Source organism: Pongo abelii, chromosome 2 (assembly GCF_028885655.2).
Source record: "Pongo abelii isolate AG06213 chromosome 2, NHGRI_mPonAbe1-v2.0_pri, whole genome shotgun sequence".
Classification (NCBI taxonomy): domain Eukaryota; kingdom Metazoa; phylum Chordata; class Mammalia; order Primates; family Hominidae; genus Pongo; species Pongo abelii.
In genome coordinates this window covers 112,539,619-112,561,782 of record NC_085928.1, presented here as the reverse complement: position 1 = coordinate 112,561,782, position 22,164 = coordinate 112,539,619, and the positions used below count along the sequence as shown (strand labels likewise).

Sequence of the window (22,164 nt, the reverse complement as noted above, 5' to 3'; positions counted from 1 at the left end):
ATCAATGTGCAAAAATCACAAGTATTCCTATACACCAATAACAAACAAACAGAGAGCCAAATTATGAGTGAACTCCCATTCACAATTGCTACAAAGAGAATAAAATACCTAGGAATCCAGCTTACAAGGGATGAGAAGGACCTCTTCAAAGAGACTACAAACCTCTGCTCAAAGAAATAAGAGAGGACACAAACAAATGGAAAAACATTCTATCCTCATGTATAGGAAGAATCAAAATCATGAAAATGGCCATATTGCCCAAAGTAATTTATAGATTCAGAGCTACCCCACCAAGCTACCATTGACTTTCTTCACAGAATTGGAAAAAACTACTTTAAATTTCATATGGAACCAAGAAAGAGCCCGCATAGCCAAGACAATCCTAAGCAAAAAGAACAAAGCTGGAGGCATCACACTACTTAACCTCAAACTATACTACAAGGCCACAGTAACCAAAACAGTATGGTACTGGTACAAAAACAGATATATAGATCAATGGAACAGCACAGAGACCTCAGAATAGAGATCTACAACCATCTGATCTTTGACAAACCTGACAAAAACAAGCAATGGGGAAAGGATTTCCTATTTAATAAACGGTGTTGGGAAAACTGGCTAGCCATATGCAGAAAAATGAAACTGGACCCCTTCCTTATACCTTATACAAAAATTAACTCAAGATGGATTAAAGATTTAAATGTAAGACTTAAAACCATAAAAACTCTAGAAGGAAACCTAGGCAATACCATTCAGGATATAGGCATGGGCAAAGACTTCATGACTAAAACACCAAAAGTAATAGCAGCAAAAGCCAAAACTGACAAATGGGATCTAATTAAACTAAAGAGCTTCTGCACAGCAAAATAAACTAGCATCAGAATGAACAGACAACTTACAGAATGGGAGAAAATTTTTGCAATCTACCCATCTGACAAAGGTCTAATATCCAGAATCTACAAGAAATTTAAACAAATTTACAAGAAAAAAGCAAACAACCCCATCAAAAAGTGGGCAAAGGATATGAACCGACACTTCTCAAAATAAGACATTTATGTGGCCAACAAACATATGAAAAAAACCTCACCGTCACTGATCATTAGAGAAATGCAAATCAAAACCACAATGAGATACCGTCTCACACCAGTCAGAATGGTGATTATTAAAAAGTCAAGAAACAAAAATGCTGGCGAGGCTGTGGAGAAATAAGAATGCTTTTGGACTGTTGGTGGGAATGTAGATTGGTTCAACCATTGCGGAGGACGATTCCTCAGGGATCTAGAACCAGAAATACCATTTGACCCAGCAATCCCATTACTGGGTATACACCCAAAGGATTATAAATCATTCTACTATAAAGACACATGCACATGTATGTTTACTGCAGCACTATTCACAATAGCAAAGGCGTGGAACCAACCCAAATGCCCATCAATGATAGACCGGATAAAGAAAATGTGGCACATATACACCATAGAATACTATGCAGCCATAAAAAAGGATGAGTTCATGTCTTTTGCAGGGACATCGATGAAGCTGGAAACCATCATTCTCAGCAAACTATCACAAGAACAGAAAACCAAACACCACATATTCTCACTCATAAGTGGGAGTTGAACAATGAGAACACATGGACACAGGGAGGGGAACATCACACACCGGGGCCTGTCAGGGGGTAGGGGTCTAAAGGAGGGATAGCATTAGGAGGAATACCTAATGTAGATGACAGATTGATGGGTGCAGCAAACCACCATGGCACGTGTACACCTATGTAACAAATCTGCATGTTCTGCACATGTACCCCAGAACTTAAATTAAAAAAAAAAAAAAAGAAATATGTTTCAACTGCAGAGTATCATTCACTCAACTAATTTCTATTGAGCCGCTAATGTGCCAGGCACCATTCCCCTCCTACGTGCTAATAAGTGCTCAGTAAAACATAAAGCTGAGGACGAAATACAGGTTTTGTTAAGGTTCCCCAGGCCTTACAGAGTAGATCCACATTGAATACTTTAGGCCATGGACAAAGCCATTCCTATGTCCAGACTATGTCTGCTGGTCATTACCATTTTCAATATCTTATTTGAGTGGCAAAACAAAAGACTGACATTGTCTCCTAAACACAGGACTTGGATGGTCCACAACTAGAGTTATGATCTTTAAGCTTTCCAGGTCCACATACCTTTGACTCTACTTTTCATGCTTTTCTTCAGGACATTTTCCCCGCTATCACCTCCTCCTTCCTCTGCTGCCACCAAAGCAAAGAACTCTTCCAAATTTTCACCTTCCACTTTTGCCAAGCAAAAGTTGCTAAACTTCAGTGTGCCAGGCCCTTCCAAGAGTATCTATGAAGATCAAATAAATGTTTTCAGAAAAAAAAATCAACTTAATTTGTACATATATCAGCACCTCTTATAATTGTACTAAAGAACTTTTCAGCATTGCTATTCTTTCTCCATCAGAACTCAGAAAAATAAATGCTTATAATTTTTTTAAAAGCTAAAGAAAAATAAATCCAACTTTTTAATGATCAAATAAAAAATTAAATTGTTCATTCTCAGATGTATATAATGAACACATCATATAACCATAGTGGAAAACTTCAGGTTTGGGGAAAGATTAACAATGATGAAAATAAAACAATCTGCACTTGCCAACTCTCAGTGTCAGCTATAACAGGATTTGAAAACCCAACTGCCTGAGGTGTTGTTTATTCAAGTGAGGAAGCATAATGTAGCATTAAGATTAAAGTTGGAGATCTGGATTTTAGACCCAGGTCCACCATTTACTTGCTGTCTGACCTTGAAGAATTTATTTAACCTTTCTAATCTCCGGTCTCTTCACCTGTAAAATGGGAAAAATAATACCTAACTCTTCAGACTGTTGTAAGGATTAATCGAAGTTATGCAAGTAAAGGGTTTGTAACAGTCACTGGCATGTGACAAGTGCTGAAGTCTGCTAATATAATTTGTGATTAGAATCTATGGATTGTTGAAAACATGCCAGTAACTAATGTTCTGTTACTTTTATTATTTCCTCTATTAAAAGTATTTCTACATAGGTACAATGGGTCAGGTGGCTTTGTGGTTTTTCAAGGCTATGTAGGGTCAAGTGCAGTGCCTCACATCTGTAATCCCAGCACTTTGGAAGACTGAGGCAGCAGATCACTTAGGGCCAGGAGTTCAAGACCAGCCTGGCCAACATGGTGAAACCTTATCTCTACTCAAAATACAAAAATTAGCTGGGCATGGTGGCGGGTGCCTATAATCCCAGCTACTCAGGAGGCTGAGGCACGAGAATCGCTTGAACCTGGGAGGCAGAGGTTGCAGTGAGCCAAGGTTGCGCCACCGCACTCCAGCCTGCATGAGAGCAAGACATTGTCTCAAAAATATAAAATTAAAATAAAATAAATAAAATAAAGGCAATGTGAAGTTAACTCTTAACTTCTAGTCACAAATACATACTAAGGATGTCTGTTGGTCTACAACAGTGGCTTTTAAACTTGTGTGAGCATCAGAATCCCCTGGAAGACTTGTTAAAGTACAGACTACCAGTCACCGCCCCCAGAGTTTCTGATTCAACAGGTCTGGGATGGGGCCCATTTCTACCAAGTGCCAGGTCAACCTAATGCTGCTGGTCCAGAGGACCACTGGCAGGGATCAGCAAACTTTTTTATTGGTGGTAAAGAGCCAGCTAGTAAATATTTTAGACTTTACGAGCCATACAGTCTTTTGTACTTCAATGTTATTTCATTTCAATGGAATCTCCTACTTCAGTTACGTTGTTGCACAAAGGTAGCCACTGACATTACATAAACCAAAGGTTGTGGCTGTGTTCCAGTGAAAGTTTATTTACAAAAATAGGAATCCTGCCCAACCTTTGCTAACCCCTGTTCTGGAACACAGGTTTAGGTTACAAAGCAGCCTGACTTTTTCAGATCATAACAGCTGATAATAAATCTCAATAAACAACTCCCGGATAGATATTAGCAAACTACAGCCTCTGGGACAAACCCTGGCCACTGCCTTGTACAACTATGAACTAAGAGTGTCGGATTCTTTTTTTTTAAAAAGCCCTATCTGAAAACTGCCACACAAAAAAAATTAATAAAAAAGAAATAATGTGGTTTTTGGCCTGCCATGGCGGCTCACGCCTGTAATCCCAGCACTTTGGGAAGCCAAGGCAGTAGGATCACCTGAGGTCAGGAGTTTGAGACCAGCCTGGCCAACACAGTGAAACCCCGTCTCTACTAAAAATACAAAAATTTGCCACGCGCCTGTAGTCCCAGCTAGTCGGGAGGCTAAGGCAGGAGAATCACTTGAACCTGGCATGCGGAGTTTGCAGTGAGTTGAGATCACACCACTGCACTCCAGCTTGGGCAACAGAATGAAACTGTGTCTCAAAAAAATAATAATAAAATAAAAAAATTTTTAAAATGTGGTTTTTATATTTCTAAATGGCTGAGAAAAAAACCAAAATAATATTTCTAGACATGTAACAATGAATTACATGAAATCCACATTTCCATATCCATAAATGAAGTTATTGAAATACAGCCACATCCAGGTATTTACAAATTGTCTACAGCTGCTTTCAGCACTACAATGACGAGTAGCTGCAGACTTGAGGCACATACATGATAATTTCAAACAAGAACTACAATTCATTATACAGGATTTTATGGAGTTTTCTTTTTTAGGTTTAATTATCTTCTCATACAGATGGCCTGCAAAAATAAAATTCTTAAATGAAATATCCAGCTTTTTCTTTCCTTGGCACATATTAAAGCAAAAGTAAAAACTCAGACCAGTAATATGTACAATTCCTCAGAGTATGTACTTATAAACACAATAACTGACGTCACTGTGAGCACACTACTTACCAAAAAGCATCCTAGAAACTTAACCTAAATATAATAGGTAATCCTCACAAATACCTTGAAAAATCTATCTCCATATGACAAAGAAACTAAGGCAAAGAGAAGCAGGGTAATTTGTCTGGGTTCACACAGCTTCTAAGTGTTAGTATTGATTGCAACTCAGAAACCAAGTAGGTTTCGTGACTCTACTATACTGAAGCACATTTAGTTATGGATAATTAATTTTACCAAAAGAGAAAATATTTGATCCATAGTATCAGGAATCATACACATATAGCCAAGAATGCCACTATCAAACTAAAATAATGTGTATGATGACTTAAGAGCTAAGAGGGCCTTATCTTATAGACATATTGGGTTCATCATTTACAATATAGGTTAGTTGCATTAAGTAATTACTCAAAGAGCTCTGAAAGGGAGACTTCACATTCAAAAAGCAACTTAGGTGGCTAAAATAGAGTACCATATATTTCCATTTATTTATTTATTTATTTATTTATTTATTTATTTATTTATTTTTGGAAACAGAGTATCGCTCTGTCACCCAGGCTGGAGTGCAGTGGCATGAGCTCACTGCAACCTCTGCCTCCCGGATTCAAGCAATTCTCCCTGTCTCAGCCTCTCAAGTAGATGGAATTACAGGTGCCCATCACCATACCCAGCTATTTTTTGTGTTTTTATTTTCATTTTTTATTTATTTTTTTTTTTTTTTTGAGACGGAGTCTTGCTCTGTCACTAGGCTGGAGTGCAGTGGCACGAACTCAGCTCGCTGCAACCTCTGCCTCCCAGGTTGAAGAAATTCTCCTGCCTCAGCCTCTCAAATAGTTGGGACTACAGGAGTGCACCACCACGCCCAGCTAATTTTTGTATTGTTTTTTTTAGTTGAGATAGGGTTTCACCATGTTGGCCAGGATGGTCTCCATCTCTTGACCTCGTGATCCGCCCGCCTCAGCCTCCCAATGTGATGGGATTATAGGTGTGAGCCACCGCGCCTGGCCTTTTATGTTTTTAGTAAAGATGGGGTTTCACCATGTTGGCCAGGCTGGTCTCAAACTCCTGACCTCAAGTAATCCGCCCGCCTCGGCCTCCCAAAGTGCTTGGATTACAGACATGAGCCACCGTGCCCTGCCTCCTTTTATTTTAAAAAAAGATTAACTAAAATTTCAAGACGTTCTATATCAAAATTTTATCTAAAAATAACATCTTTGAGAAAGCACTCTAATTTGAGACAGAAGCAGTTAGAAAATCAAACTTTCATGAATTACCTTCCTAGGAGAAATGTCACAAAAGAGAATGCCAAGTTTATGAAGATGATGTAATCCACTAATCAGGTCAATCCCAAATTCTCTCACAACATCTTCTGGGAGGTTTTCATCTTGAGCAATAACTGTTTTTAAGGAACCACCTGCAAGAAGTTAATTAAAATCACCCATTTCAACCCCCTACCATCACAGAGTGCCCCTGAGAGGTTCCATGCTGACAGATACGAACATTAAAAAATGATCAGTAAATAAACATTAAATAAATGGCCTGACTTTGGCCTTTTATTTCATCAATGGCACGTGCTAAGGGTTGTGATTATCTGTTAAGGAAAGGCATAGTCTTTTTTGCCATGCAGTACTTTGCAGAATGTGACCTGACTGCACAACAGTAAACGATACTATACTTTGCATAATGTGATTTAAGTGCACAGTTTTGGGGTATTTACCATTAGTATTTATAGCTGTTAGGGTTATTAAAAAACTGAACATTAAAAAATGATCAGTAAACGCTGACAGTCTGGTCAAGGAACACACATGTGAGTAAATACAGTGGCCCGAGCACTGCAACAGAAGTCTATGCCCAAGCACGAGAGACAGATTCAGGAAAGTGCCTGCTCCCTATGGATGAATGGTGGGAAGCAAGCAGGTAAGATGAAAGGATAATAACCCTAACAGCTATAAATACTAATGGTAAATACCCCAGAACTGTGCACTTAAATCACATTATGCAAAGTATAGTATCGTTTACTGTTGTGCAGTCAGGTCACATTCTGCAAAGTACTGCATGGCAAAAAAGACTATGCCTTTCCTTAACAGATAATCACAACCCTTAGCACGTGCCATTGATGAAATAAAAGGCCAAAGTCAGGCACATTGAGAATCCCATTGCTATATTCTTCCAAGGTCCCAGTTACTTCTCTACCATCTAAGTGCCAGAAATAAACTTTTTTTTTAAAGGTTCAAGATTACAACAGCCAATCCATCAACAGATGAATGGATAAAGAAAATATGATACATATATACACAATGGAGTACTATTCAGCCATAAAAAAGAGATTTTGTCATTTGCAACAACACGGTTGGAACTGGAGGTCATTATGTTAAGTGAAATAAGCCAGGCACAGAAAGACAAACATCGCATGTCCTCACTCATTTGTGGGAGCTGAAAATTAAAACAATTGAAATCATGGAGATAGAGAACAGAAGAATGGCTACCAGAGGGTGCGAAGGATAGTGGGGAGGTGGTGGGGGAGTGGGGATGGTTAATGGGTACAAATAAATAATAAGAATGAATAAAAACTAGTATTTGATAGTACAACAAGTAGCTAAAGTCAATAATAACTGTATATTTTAAAATAACTAAAAGAATATAATTGGATTGTAACACAAAGGATAAATGCTTGAGGAAATGGATACCCCATTTACCCTGATGTGCTTATTACACATTGCATGCCTGTACCAACTATCTCATGTACCCCATAAATATTAATATACACACCTACTATATACCTACAAAAATTAAATATTAATACAACAGCCAAATTCAGTAAAAGCAAAGTCTCTGCTGGCATTGGAAAGTTGAATATGAATTACTATGATGAAGGGAAGAGGTATTTGGGGTTTTATTTTGTTTTGGTGGGTGAGGTGCAGTTACAAAAAACGTAGGCATGTTTTACAGGTAGGATATTACATCTGGTCAGAGGTCAGAAACAACAGCTGAAGCAAAAAACTAATTCTAGGACTGTGTCTTGATAACCTTGTCCACGTGTACATCCATGGAAGTAATCAACCATAATCCTGTCCTATTGATTCAGAAAAGTAAAATCAAATAAGTTATTAATCCAAATTACTTCTTTAAGTTTTATAAATTCTAAGTGTCAACATAAGTTAGATGCACAAAGCTAGTAATAATTATATCAATATTCAATTATCTTTTATTGTTACTCAATGTATAAACAGAAGTATACTAACAGTAATACCTAGTAGTAGTTAATAGTAGTACTTAGCAGTGGTTATTACATTTTTTCCCTGTTAAACTCTTAAAATTTTGAAACTAAAAGCCCAGATAATATGTATTTAGTCATCTTTCTCCCTGTATATAGTCCTAGAAAGCTATATGAAGCAATAGCTATAACTTGTTATCTCTAATTATTTGTTGGTTCATCTTTGTAGTTTTCCACATTGCTTAAAATTTTATGAGGTACAGTATGCTTTTCATAAAAACAAAAAGATACTTTATAAATTTATTAGCTAATTAATAGCTAGTCAACTTAAAATGTTTGTTTTTATTGGGAAAAGGTTTTTGATAAATTAATCATCACTTTAAAACATTTCTAAATTTTTATGTATGTAACGTAATAATATACCAAAGTAAACCCAACCCAGAATTGAATTTACATAATTCTTTTTCCCAAACATCTTTGCTCTTCACCCTTCCCTAATATCCACAGAGCAATAGATTTTCAAGTTAACATAGTAAATAACATCAAAAGTAACAATACTTAACAGCATTTTTTTTTCAATACTATATTCACAGCATTTTTTACATACTCTTTCTTACCTGTGCAGAGTTCCACCACTAGCCAGAGGTGATTGCTTGTTTCATACCATTCATGAAAAGTTACAATATTCTTGTGTTTTATTTCATGGGTGAGACGGACCTATAAAAACACAGAGCAATCACTCTAAAAAGAAATTCCTAAAACTCTTACATCTACTGAGAAAAACCTAAATATACAATTGGTAAGTGGATAAGAAAATGGTGACATTTATTTGGTGGAATTCTATACAGACATTAGAAATCATGGTTATGAGGGCTAGTTACACAGAAAAACACTAACTTAAAAATAAACTTTTTTAGCCATGCAAGATGGCTCACACCTGTAACAATCCCAGCACTTTGGGAGGCCGAGGTGGGTTGGATCACTTGAGGTCAGGAGTACAAGAGCAGCCTGACCAACATGGTGAAACCCCGTCTCTACTAAAAATATAAAAATTAGCTGGGCGTGGTGGCACGCACCTGAAATTCGAGCTACTCGGGAGACTAAGGCAGGAGAATTGCTTGAACTCAGGAGGCAGAAGTTGCAGTGTGCTGAGACTGCACCACTGCACTCCAGCCTGGGTGACAGAGCAAGACTCCATCTCTCAATATATAAATAAATAAATTTTTTAAAACTTGTGTAATACTCTTATGTGTGTCTGTGTAAATACAAATTTGCAAAAGAATTATTTATAGAAAAACGACCAGAGGATATTCACCAACATAGCTACTGTTATTGGTGAAACTGCTGGTGTTTTTTAATTCTACTTTTCTCTCATTTTCTATTGGCTATACTAAGACACACTACTTTTATGGCGAAGAAAGAAAAAAACAGTTTTAAAGGGAAAAAATTTTCTGCTAAGTAAACATAACCTAACTACTCAATAACACAATAGTTAACTAAGTTGTATTATCAACTGACAAAATATTGTCAACATTAAAATGTATACTTAATTTTACAACATAGAGGAATGAGTGTTATGTTAATTGAAAAGGGCAAGAAACAAACTTATACCACGACTAAACCATTAAAGAACAAACTCAAAAACTAGAAGGAAACAAACCAAGACATGAGCAATGATTACTTTTTTTTTTTTTTTTTTCTATTTTTGAGGAGTCTCGCTCTGTCACCCAGGCTGGAGTACAACGGTGCGATCTCGGCTCACTGCACCCTCTGCCTCCCAGGTTCAAGCAATTCTCTGCCTCAGCCTCCCAAGTAGCTGGGATTACAGGTACACACCACCACGCCCAGCTAATTTTTGTATTTTTAGTAGAGATGGGGTTTCATCATGTTGGCCAGGCTGGTCTTGAACTCCTGACCTCAAGTGATCCACCCACCTTGGCCTCCCAAAGTGCTGGGAATACAGGCATGAGCCACTGTGCCTGGTCAAGCAATGATTATCTTTAGGTGATAGGACAATTATCCTTTTTATTCTTCTATTCATTTTTCCCTATTGTCCAAGTTTCTACAGTGAACTTGTATTATTCTTATAATATTTAAAAGAACTCTCAGAAGCATTCTACAATCTACTTTTAAAAATATTCCTGGTCACTGGCAGTAGCTCATGCCTGTAATCCCAACACTTTAGGAGGCTAAGGCAGGAGGATCACTTGAGCCAGGGGGTCCCCAACTCCTGGGCCATGGACCAGTGCAGGTCCATGGCCTGTTAGGAACCAGGACAGACAGCAGCAGGTGAGCAGTCAGCAAGCAAGCATTACTGCTTGAGCTCGCCTCCTGTCAGATCGGCAGTGGCATTAGATTCTCACAGAAGCACGAACTCTATTGTGAACTGCACATAGGAGGGATCTAGGCTGCGCACTCCTTATGAGAATCTAATGCCTGATGATCTGAGGTGGAACATTTCATCCCAAAACCATCCCCACCCTATGGAAAAACTGTCTTCCACAAAACCAGTCCCTGGTGTCAAAAAAAGTTGGGGACCGGTGCCATAGTTTTTTTTTTTTTTTTTTTAATAAACATAGAAATTGACACTTCTAGTCTTAAAGCTTGAAACTTACACCTGTTTTATTTGAGCTCCTTCCTCAGGAAAGGACCCCCAAGCCTCTCAAAAAGTATCAAAGATCTGAATCAGCTCACCAGATCACCACATCCAGACACGAAGCGCCAGGCCCCTCATTCATCATGACTGCTTCCTTTCACCTCCAAAGGTCTGTTTTCCCACACATTGCTATGTTTCTTTCCTATTACATGAACGCCTAATTTTAGTCAGTCAGGGAGACTGGATTTGAGACTGAGCTCCCATCTCCTTGGCTGCAGCACCTGATTAAAGCCTTCTTCCCTGGCAATATGTGTCACCTCAGTGATTGGTTTTCTGAGTGGAAAACAGCAGGACCTAGACCAAACCTCTGGTGTTTCAGTAACAGTTTTAACACAAGCCTGGGCAATATAGTAAGACCTCATCTCCACTAAAAAAAAAAATTTTTAATTAGCCAGGCATGGTGATGCATACCTCTGATGCTACTCAGGACACTGAGGCAGGAGGATAGCTGGAGCCCAGGAGTTCAAGGCTGCAGTGAACTGTGTTGCACCACTGCACTCCAGCCTGGGCAAGACAGCAAGACCCCACCTCCAAAAAAAAAATAAAAATAGAAACATTCTTACTTATTTTCTATTCAATAAACACAAAAAATAAAATAAAGATACCCTCAGTGAATCCTAATGTCATAATTCACCCTACTGCAAAAGGAATCTTTACAATAAACACATTGATCTTAAAAATGTACATTTCTGTTATGGATCATAAGAATACTTGTGCATAAAAAAACAAATGATAAAGATGCAAAAGCCTATCTGTTAAAAAATACTAGTCTCTCCCTCTCCCTCTCCTCTCCTCCCTCTCCCTCTCCTCCCCTCCCCCCTCCCCCCCTTCTTTCTTCAGTCTCCCTCTGTTGCCTCTCCCCCCTTCTTTCTTCGGTCTCCCTCTGTTGCCGAGGCTGGACTGTACTGCCGTGATCTCACCTCGCTGCAACCTCCTTGCCTCGGGCTCCTGTGATTCTCCTGCCTCGGCCTGCCGAGTGCCTGGGATTGCAGGCGTGCGCCGCCACACCTGACTGGCTTTTGTATTTTTGGTGGAGACGGGGTTTCGCCATGTTGACCGGGCTGGTCTCCAGCTCCTGACCTCTAGTGATCTGCCTGCCTCGGCCTCCCGAGGTGCTGGGATTGCAGACGGAGTCTCGCTCACTCAATGCTCAATGTTGCCCAGGCTGGAGTACAGTGGCGTGATCTCGGCTCGCTACAATCTCCACCTCCCAGCCGCCTGCCTTGGCCTCCCAAAGTGCTAAGATTACAGCCTCTGCCCGGCCGCCACCCCGTCTAGGAAGTGAGGAGCGTCTCTGCCTGGCCGCCCATCATCTGGGATGTGAGGAGCCCCTCTGCCCGGCCGCCCCGTCTGGGAAGTGAGGAGCGCCTCTGCCCGGCCGCCCCGTCTGGGAAGTGAGGAGCGCCTCTGCCCGGCCGCCCCGTCTGGGAAGTGAGGAGCGCCTCTGCCCCGCTGCCATCCCGTATAGGAAGTGAGGAGCGTCTCTGCCAGGCCGCCCATCGTCTGGGATGTGAGGAGCGCCTCTGCCCGGCCGCCCCGTCTGAGATGTGAAGAGCGCCTAGGCCCAGCCACCCCATCTGGGAAGTGAGGAGCGCCTCTGCCCGGCCGCCCCGTCTGGGAGGTGAGGAGCGCCTAGGCCCAGCCACCCCGTCTGGGATGTGAGGAGCACCTCTGCCCGGCCGCCCCGTCTGGGATGTGAGGAGCGCCTAGGCCCAGCCACCCCGTCTGGGAGGAAGTGAGGAGCGCCTCTGCCCGGCCGCCCCGTCTGGGAGGTGAGGAGCGCCTCTGCCCGGCCGCCCCGTCTGGGATGTGAGGAGCGCCTCTGCCCGGCCGCCCCGCCTGGGAGGTGAGGAGCGCCTCTGCCCGGCCGCCCCGTCTGGAAGGTGAGGAGCGCGTCTGCCCAGCCGCCACCCCGTCTGGGAGGTGAGGAGCGCCTCTGCCAAGCCGCCACCCCATCTGGGAGGAAGTGAGGAGCGCCTCTGCCCGGCCGCCACCCGTCTGGGAGGAAGTGAGGAGCGCCTCTGCCCGGCCGCCCCGTCTGGGAAGTGAGGAGCGCCTCTGCCCGGCCGCCCATCGTCTGGGATGTGAGGAGCGCCTCTGCCCGGCCGCCCCGTCTGGGAGGTGTACCCAACAGCTCAGAAGAGACAGTGACCATCGAGAACGGGCCATGATGACGATGGCGGTTTTGTTGAAAAGAAAAGGGGGAAATTTGGGGAAAAGAAAGAGATCAGATTGTTACTGTGTCTGTGTAGAAAAGAGTAGGCACAGGAGACTCCATTTTGTTCTGTACTAGGAGAAATTCTTCTGCCTTGGGATGCTGTTGATCTATGGCCTTGCCCCCAGTCCCGTGCTCTCTGAAACATGTGCTGTGTCAACTCAGGATTAAATGGATTAAGGGCGGTGCAAGATGTGCTTTGTTAAACAGATGCTTGAAGGCAGCACGCTAGTTAAGAGTCATCACCACTCCCTAATCTCAAGTACCCAGGGACACAAACACTGCCTAAGAAAACCAGAGACCTTTGTTCATGTGTTCATCTGCTGACCTTCTCTCCACTATTATCCTATGACCCTGCCACATCCCCCCTCCGGGAAACACCCAAGAATGATTAATAAATACTTAAAAAAAAAAAAAAAAAACTAAGTTGTTTTGGAGGTTTTGCTTTCGCCTTTTAAAATTCCACTAAATATGAAAAATAAGACCACAAAAATGTGTGCATCACTAGCAAACCATCAAGATCCAAAATTGCTGACAACTGCCAAAGTGCTTTCAATCCTGTTCTTAACCTTTTTTCTTTTTTTTCTTGAAACAAGGTCTCACTCTATACCCAGGCTGGAGCACAGTGGCACAATCATGGCTCACTGCAGCCTTCATCTACTGGGCTCAAGGGATCCTCCTCCTCTCTCAGCCTCCAGAGTAGTGGGGACCACAGGCTTGCACCACTACATTCGGCTGACTTTTTTTATTTTTTGTAGAGACAAGGTCTCACTTTGTTGCCCAAGTTGGTCTTGAACTCCTGGATTCAAACGATCCTCCCACCTCAGCCTCCCAAAGTGCTGGGATTACAGGCATGAGTCACTGTGCCCAGCTTGAAAAAAAAAAAAAAAAAAAACTTTTTTTTTTTTAAAGTCACATCCAAACTCTACTACCACTTAACACAAACAAATGAGCCCATATATACAGAGCTCCCCATTTTAAAAATGAAACACTCTGTGAACAACTAGGTGGGCTCATACCATAGCACAATTAGAGGAAAATGGATCCACATAACTTAGAAGACAGAGGAGTTAAAAAGCAATAAGCAGAGCGACCAAGAGAAAATTTAAGGAGCAACTTGTAAGAAACTACAAAACTAAAATTAAAAAATTAGCCAGGCATGGTGGCACATGCCTGTGGTCCCAGCTACCAGGGAGGCTGTGGCAGGAGGATCCATTGAGCCCGGGAAGTCAAGGCACAGTGAGCCGTGATCACATCACTGCACTCCAGCCTGAGTGACAGAGTGAGACTCTGTCTCAAAAAAAAAAAAAAAAAAAAGAGAAAGAAACTGCAAAACTAATAAGACACCAAAGAATAAGGAAGACCACCTGGTGACCATGTTTACGGACTCCCACTGATTCAGGCACAGGAAGGTGGAGGTCCTGATGAAAAATAAAGGGGGCATGACAATTCCAACAGAATCACCAACAGAATCTGGGCCCCAGCAATTCCTTCCAGCACTCCTCATCATTCAACATACGCCCCACGCCTACTCTTCCAAATGCTGGGCCAAAGTGCCTCTCAAAGTCCTGCCCTCCACCTTCACCTCAACCACCTATCCACAGTTACTCCACAGACCTGCAGTGTTCAATGTGGGAGCGATGTGCCACACAGGGCTACTCAGAACTCGAAAAGTGGCTTGTCTGAACTGAGATGTGCTACAGATGTGAAATACACACAGTATTCTGAAGACTTCATACCAAAAAATAATAAACAATATCTCAATAATAGTTTTTACCGGCCGGGTGCAGTGGCTCACGCCTGTAAACCCAACACTTTGGGAGGCCGAGGCGGGCAGATGACTTGAGGTCAGAAATTTGAGACCAGCCTGGCCAACATGATGAAACCCTATCTCTACAAAAAATACAAAAATTAGGCAGGCATGGTGGTGCATGCCTGAAATTCCAGGAACTCAGGGGGCTGAGGCAGCAGAATCACTTGAACCCAGAAGGCAGAGGTTGCAGTGAGCCTAGATCATGCCACTGCACTCCAGCCTGGGTGGCAGATTAAGACTTCATCTCAAAAAAATAAATATATAGGCCGGGCACGGTGGCTCACGCTTGTAATGCCAGCACTTTGGGAGGCCAAGGCAGGCGGATCACCTGAGGTCAGGAGTTCAAGACCAGCCTGACCAACATGGAGAAACCCCGTCTCTACTAAAATTACAAAATTAGCTGGGCGTGGTGGCGCATGCCTGTAACCCCAGCTACTCAGGAGGCTGAGGCAGGAGAATCACTTGAACCCGGGAGGTGAGGCTGCAGTGAGCCGAGATGGCACCATTGCACTCCAGTCTGGGCAACAAGAGTGAAACTCCATCTCAAAAAATAAATTAATTAATTTCATTAAATTAAATAAATAAATAAATAGTTTTAACCAATTATATGTTGAAATGATCATACATTGTATATACTGGCTTTAGAAATATATTATCAAAGTTAGGCTGGGCGCGGTGGCTCAGGCCTGTAATCCCAGCACTTTGGGAGGCCAAGGCGGGTGGATCACAAGGTCAGGAGATCAAGACCATCCTGGCTAACACGGTGAAACCCAGTTTCTACTAAAAATGCAAAAAATTAGCCGGGCATGGTGGTGGGCACCTGTAGTCCCAGCTACTCGGGAAGCTGAGGCAGGAGAATGGCGTGAACCCGGGAGGCGGAGCTTGCAGTAAGCCAAGATCGCGCCACCGCACTCCAGCCTGGGTGACAGAGCAAGACTCCGTCTCAAAAAAAAAAAAAAAAAAAAAAAAGAAAGAAAGAAATATATTACCAAAGTTAATTTCACCCATTTGTTTTTCATTCTTCAATGTGGCTACTAAAAAATTCAAAATTAGATTTGTGGCCCCCATTATATTTTTATTAGATGGTGTTGCTAGACTTTTACTAAAACTGCATTACCACCAAAATCTCTTTTACACATCCTAGCCTGTGACCATATACATGCACTTTCCAGCTCGCTCCCACAACCATTCTAATTCTGGTTAAACTCAACCAACCCTCCACATACTCTGCAGCTACTCAAGCAGGTAAAGCAGAAACAAACCATGCTGCCTCATTTACTTTAAATTTATGATCACAAATCTCAAATGGCCCAAGACAACCTGCTCTTCAAGTGACCATTCACACCTCCTCTTTCCTCTCCTTCCTACCTCCTAACTGATGACTTTGCTTATTTCAGGGAAGACAGAACCAAACAGAAGAGAACTTTCTCAGGCTCCTGGCATGGAATCTACCAACTTGCCTCTTGTACCATACCCTGCCTTACCTCAACTATCCATGCTCCTTCCAAAAGCCAAAGCCTCCCCTTGTATACATGATCCCAACCCCCCTCAAACTTCACTTACATTATACAACTGTCTCCTCGCCACATTATGCTGAGTATTTTTCCCTTGCTAATAGACCATTTCCATCAGCATACAAACATGCTGCAATTATTATCCTTATGGAAAAGCTGCTAGTTGCTTACCTAAATCTTTAATAACAGAATTCCTCTATGACAGAATAGCCTTGTGCCTGTCCAGAAAAAGATTTCCACCGCTCCTGCCCAGAAAGGGGACACCAACAAGATGTTAATAGGGTCAGTAGCTCAGGTTTCCTGGAAAACACTTAATGGGGTTTACTCAAGGTAACCCCGTGGCACCCCCTTTCTTCCCCTTCCTCCCTGGAAAGCTGACATGATAACTAAAGTGACAGTGGCCATCCAGCAACTGTGAAATGGCCTTGCACATAAGCCAAGTTCAATAAGGATAGCAGAGAAGAATAACAGGGAATTGATGACATGGTAGAATCAGTTTGCAAGTGCAATTTCCTTTACATGAGAGAAAATAAACCACCTGCTTTAAGACGTGTAATTTCACGGTAGGATGAGGCAGGAGAATTGCCTGAATCCAAGAGGTGGAGGTTGCAGTGAGCTGAAATCATGCCCCTGTACTCCAGTCTGGGCTACAGAGTGAGATCCTGTCTAAAAAAACATGTAATTTCAGATCTCAGGAGTCAGAGGTAACTCCTGATAATTCTTTCCATCTCAACCTCCTGTCTCCATCCAGTTATCATCCCATTTCTCTGCTCCTTGATACAGCAAAACTCCTTAAGGATGGCCTCTACCTTCTCCCACTCCCTCTTTTTATAAGAAGTGTACTTATTTATTTTTGTAGAGATAGGGTCTTGCTATGTTGCCCAGGCTGGTTTCAAACTCCTGGCCTCAAGCAATCTTCCCACCTCGGCCTCCCAAAACACCAGGATTACAGGAATGAGCCACTAAGCCCGGCTCACTCCCCCTTAAACATATTTCAGTTCCAGCTTTCATCCCCACCACTTTCTGAAACCACTCTCTTCAAGGTTATCAGTGGCCTCTCCATTGCCAAATCCTCAGTCCTCACCTTATTAGCAGCATCTCACACAAGTGGTTTCTTTCATCACCATATACCACTGACTTTATTTGACCTCTATGACATCCCATGATTTGGCCAATATTTTTAGTTACAGAGAACAGAATATATTCTGGCTAAGAAAAGGACTTCTAAGGGGCCTACATAATTCCAGAATTGATGATGGAAAGTTCCTGAAACAGAATCTAGGCTCAATTTCTGGAAAGAATTCCCAAAACCACACCATAAAACTGAGCCACCAGAGGAGCACTGGCCTCTGTCTCCATCAGAACATTAAGGAATCAAGACTCTGCCATCACAGCTATCACAGCTGTCAGCACCAAAGTCCTGCCTCTGCCACCACTAGGAAGCCACCACATCCAAACCATACTGCCTCTGCCTCAAGATGTGCCGGCAAATGGATGCCTTGAGGCCTTTACCACTTACATCAGTTTGGAATCCAAATGTCCTTCTAGTGCATCTAATTAATTTAATGACAATTCCACCTAGAACTCTGGCTGCAAAGAGTCTGGGAATTGCAGTTTGTAGCTCTCCAGGGCCTGCGGAACAGGAGAACATGCCAGAATGGGTGATAAGCAAGCCAATTCACAGTTACCCACACTCTCCAGCTCGCCTCCCTCACTGGATGCTCCCTTTCACTCTCCTTTGCTGGGTCCTCCTTCTCCTTACACTTGCTAAATGTTGGAATGAAGGTCCTCAGTCCTCTTCTATCTTCCCTCACGTTGGCCTAATGTCTATATGCTGATGACATATAAATTTGACATATAAAGATACACAGCATTTCCATGCCTCCAGAAAGCACTTTGTGCCCATTTCCAGATGTCTTCCTTAAATTTACATCTCCACCCTGATTAACCCCCTAAACTGCAGATTCAAAGACCCAGTGTCTTCCAGTGGGCACCCAAAATTAAAATGCCCGAATCCATTCTTTTCCTAGTCTTTTTTCCCTCAGTGTTATCACCATCCTTCCAGTCATGTAGGCCAAAACCCTAGGATAGTCATTGACTTCTCTTTCACACCTCATACCCAATCCATGACCAAAAACAATCATCTGTACTTTAAATATGTATTCAGACTCTTCATTCATAGAAAGTCAAAACTAGCAAAATTAATCTGTGGAGTCAGAAGTCAAGATCTTGATTACCCTTGAGTGGGAAGAAAGAGACTGGCAGGGGGCGGGAAGGGCATCTAAACTACTGCTCATGTTATTTCTTGATTGTGTGCTGGTTACATGGGTGTATTTATTTTATGAAAATTTAAGCATACAATTATGGTTTGTATACTCTCCTGTATGTAATATTTTACTTCAATAAAAAGATTCACTCAAAATGGAATGCATTTTAGTAATAAAGGAATAACTACAATACTTGCAATAACACAGGTGAATCTCAAAAACATCTTAAGGAAAAGAAGTGTGACACAAAAAAGTACATACCATAGGAACCCATTTACTTGAAGTTCAAGAACAGGCAAAATAATCTACAATGATAGAAGTAAGAACAGTGCTGGGGGTAGTGTTGAAGATGACATCTGGAGAGGGCAGGAGGCACTTTCTGGAGGAATAGACAATTTCTTGATTTGGATATTACATGACTGCATACATTTGTTAAAAGTCATTGAACTACACACTACACTACTCGGGTGTGCCTTAAGACCCCAAAAATCTCCTAATCACACTAATGTCTGCACTAAATATTCCTCATTCTCTTGGAATCCAGTACATTTCCCAATAGTACTTGTTCTACTTGGAAAGGCATCAGTTTACCAACGTAGTGAAATTTTCCCTGGGGTTGTGCTATCCACCCTTATATCCAGCATTTGTAGTGTGTGTCACAAGTTGTATTCTCATGGTGAGACAGTTTCTCTGTTGTGATCAGGTTTCCATGTTACGGTCAAAGGGCCAAGAGATTTAATCGGGTTAAGTTTTACAGGAGAGGGTGGCATTTGTTCTGGATCCTGATAAGCCTAAAAAGTATCACAAAGTTTCTTGTCTGAAAATTTCTCCCACAGTGGCCCTACTGCAGTCTTTGAAAAATCTCTATTATTCACTCCCCTGAATTAAGCCTTTGATGGACTCCAAAATGCTATCAAAATATGATCACAGAAGAGGATGATACTTCAAGGAAAATGAATTTGTTACGTTATCTAGCAGTGTCCTAAAATGAAGGAACAAGAGGGCTGGGCACAGTGGCTCACACCTGTAATCCCAGCACTTTGGGAGGCCGAGGCGGGAGGATCACAAGGTCAGGAGATCGAGACCATCCTGGCTAACACGGTGACACCCCCGTCTCTACTGAAAATACAAAAAATTAGCCGGGCATAGTTCCAGCTACTCGGGAGGCTCCAGCAGGAGAATGGCGTGAACCCGGGAGGCGGAGCTTGCAGTGAGCCGAGATTGCGCCACTGCACTCCAGCCTGGGCGACAGAGCGAGACTCCGTCTCAAAAAAAAAAAAAAAAAAAAAAGGAACAAGAGACAGGTAAATTATGACACCTGAAAGTGTGGTTATGAAAAGGTCGAAAGCAAGGGAAAGTACTGAGGAGGACTGTCAACGCGACAGCTGAGAACAGCCAGTGGGGAGCATGATGGTAAATGCTATATGGAGAAAAGGAGAAAAAAGGCCATGAAGTCAAACTCTTCCTTACATGTAATTATTTTCTTGGCTTACCCTGCTGGCCTCCTCAACTGGAGAGGGGGCATTGGTACCATGATCCGACAGATCTGAACCAACCGTAGATCAGGATAATACTGACATCATACGCAATTGTGAGAAGTGAATGCACCCAGCACACTGGCTGGAACGTATTAGATATACTCAATAAATGGTAGCATCTGATGAACTTCTGCAAAGGAAAAGAGTAGAAATGCTTCTGCAAGGTATGGGACACAGGAGTTTCCAAGAGCTAAGACCCCTAAAAAGCAGGGACTTGGACAACCATTTGAATGGAGTGTTTATACATGCCTTGATTCCTCTATCTCACCTTTCTTACCAGATCATAAGCTCAAAAGTACAGGATCATTTCGCCCTCTAACACAGCAGACACTCAACAATATGCTTTTGTTGCTGAAGTGAGTGAACGAATCTTGGAAAAAAGAGAGCCTTCCCCAGGCTCTATAAATCAGGAATAAGGCAAACAGAAAACAGTGGCCTTTCTATATCCATTAAAACTCTTGCACATGCTGAACCTGCCCTCATCCTTCTTTCCCACACGTGACCCCATATCCCTCTTCTCAACTCTCTTCCAGTTCTGGGTATTTCCCTCTCCATCTATGTGTTCTGTATGTATTTCTTGTTCCATTAGTGACTATGACATAAGAGACATCATGAAAGAATATTTAAGCCAGGCGCAGTGGCTCACACCTGTAATCTCAGCATTTCGGGAGGTCGAGGTGGGCGGATCACTTGAGGTCAGGAGTTTGAGGGCAGCCTGGCCAACATGGTGAAACCCCGTCTCTACTAAAAACACAAAGATTCACTGGGCATGGTAGTGTACACCTGTAATCCCAGCAACTCAGGAGGCTGGGGCAGGAGAATCGCTTGAACAGGGGAGGCAGAGGCTGCAGTGAGCCAAGATCGCACCACTGCACTCCAGCCTGGATGACAGAGTCTGGACTCTGTCTCAAAAAAAAGAAAGAGTGTTTATTAAGTGTCAGGCACTATGCTAAATATCTTATTATCTTAGTAACAGCCAGATATGTCAACAAAATGCAAGCAAATTGAATTCAGCAGTACATTAAAAGGATTATGCACTGTAACCAAGTGGGTTTATTCCTGGAAAACAAAAAATGGTTGAACATATGAAAATGTAACATACCACATTATGAAGGGGAAAAAAAACGCATGATCATCTCAATTAATACAGAAAATGCACTTGGCAAAATTCAACAATCTTTAAAAAAAAACAAAAACAAAAAAAAAAAAACTCCAAAAGCTAGGAATAGAAGGAAACTATCTCAACATAATAAAAGTCATATATGAAAAACCTAAAGCAAACAACATACTCAATGGTGAAACAGTAAAGCTTTTCCTCTAACATAAAGAAGTAGGCAAGAATGTCTGCTTTCTCCACTTCTAGTCAAGATGGTATAAAAAGTCCTAGCCAGAGCAATTACACAAGAAAAAAAAAGGCATCCAAATTGGAAAGGAAAAAGTAAAATTAACTCTGTTTGCAAATGATGTGATTGATTTTATATGTAGAAAACCCTAAGGCCAGGCGTGGTGGCTCATGCCCGTAATCCCAGCACTTTTGGAGGCCGAGGTGGGCAAATCACCTGAGGTCAGGAGTTCGAGACCAGCCTGGCCAACATGGTGAAACCCTGTCTCTACTAAAAATACAAAAAAATTAGCCAGGCGTGGTGGCAGGCACCTGAAACCGCAGCTCCTGAGGCTGAGGCAGGAGAATCATTTGAACCTGGGAGGCAAAGGTTGCAGTGTGTCAAGATCACACCACTGAACCCCTGCCTGGATAGACTGAGACTCTGTCACCAAAAAAATAAATAAATAAAATAAAATAAAGTAAAGTTTCCATAAAATAAACTGTCAAAACAAAAACAAATTTTGTAAAGTAAAATACAAAGTCCAGGTCCAACACTCAAAGATTAGCGGAATTTTTTTTTTTTTTTTTGAGATGGCGTTTCACTCTTGTTTTCCAGGCTGGAGCGCAATGGCATGATCTCAGCTCACTGCAACCTCTGCCTTCCAGGTTCATGCGATTCTCCTCCCTCAGCCTCCCAAGTAGCTGGGATTACAGATGCCCACCACCACACCATGGTTTTACCATGTTGGCCAGGCT

At 42.1% G+C, this 22,164-nt stretch overlaps 1 protein-coding gene across 16 annotated transcripts in view; it reads right to left on the bottom strand.

Moving 5' to 3' along the window:
• Positions 1-22,164, bottom strand: part of ULK4 (unc-51 like kinase 4) — a 727,378-nt gene that overhangs the window by 693,209 nt on the left and 12,005 nt on the right. For all 16 annotated transcript variants that reach the window (XM_054550402.2, XM_054550404.2, XM_054550405.2 and 13 more), the window contains 3 exon segments: positions 8,699-8,798; positions 6,142-6,281; positions 2,180-2,342 (listed from right to left, as the gene is read on the bottom strand). In XM_054550402.2, the coding sequence (XP_054406377.2) occupies positions 2,180-2,342; positions 6,142-6,281; positions 8,699-8,798 (403 nt within the window).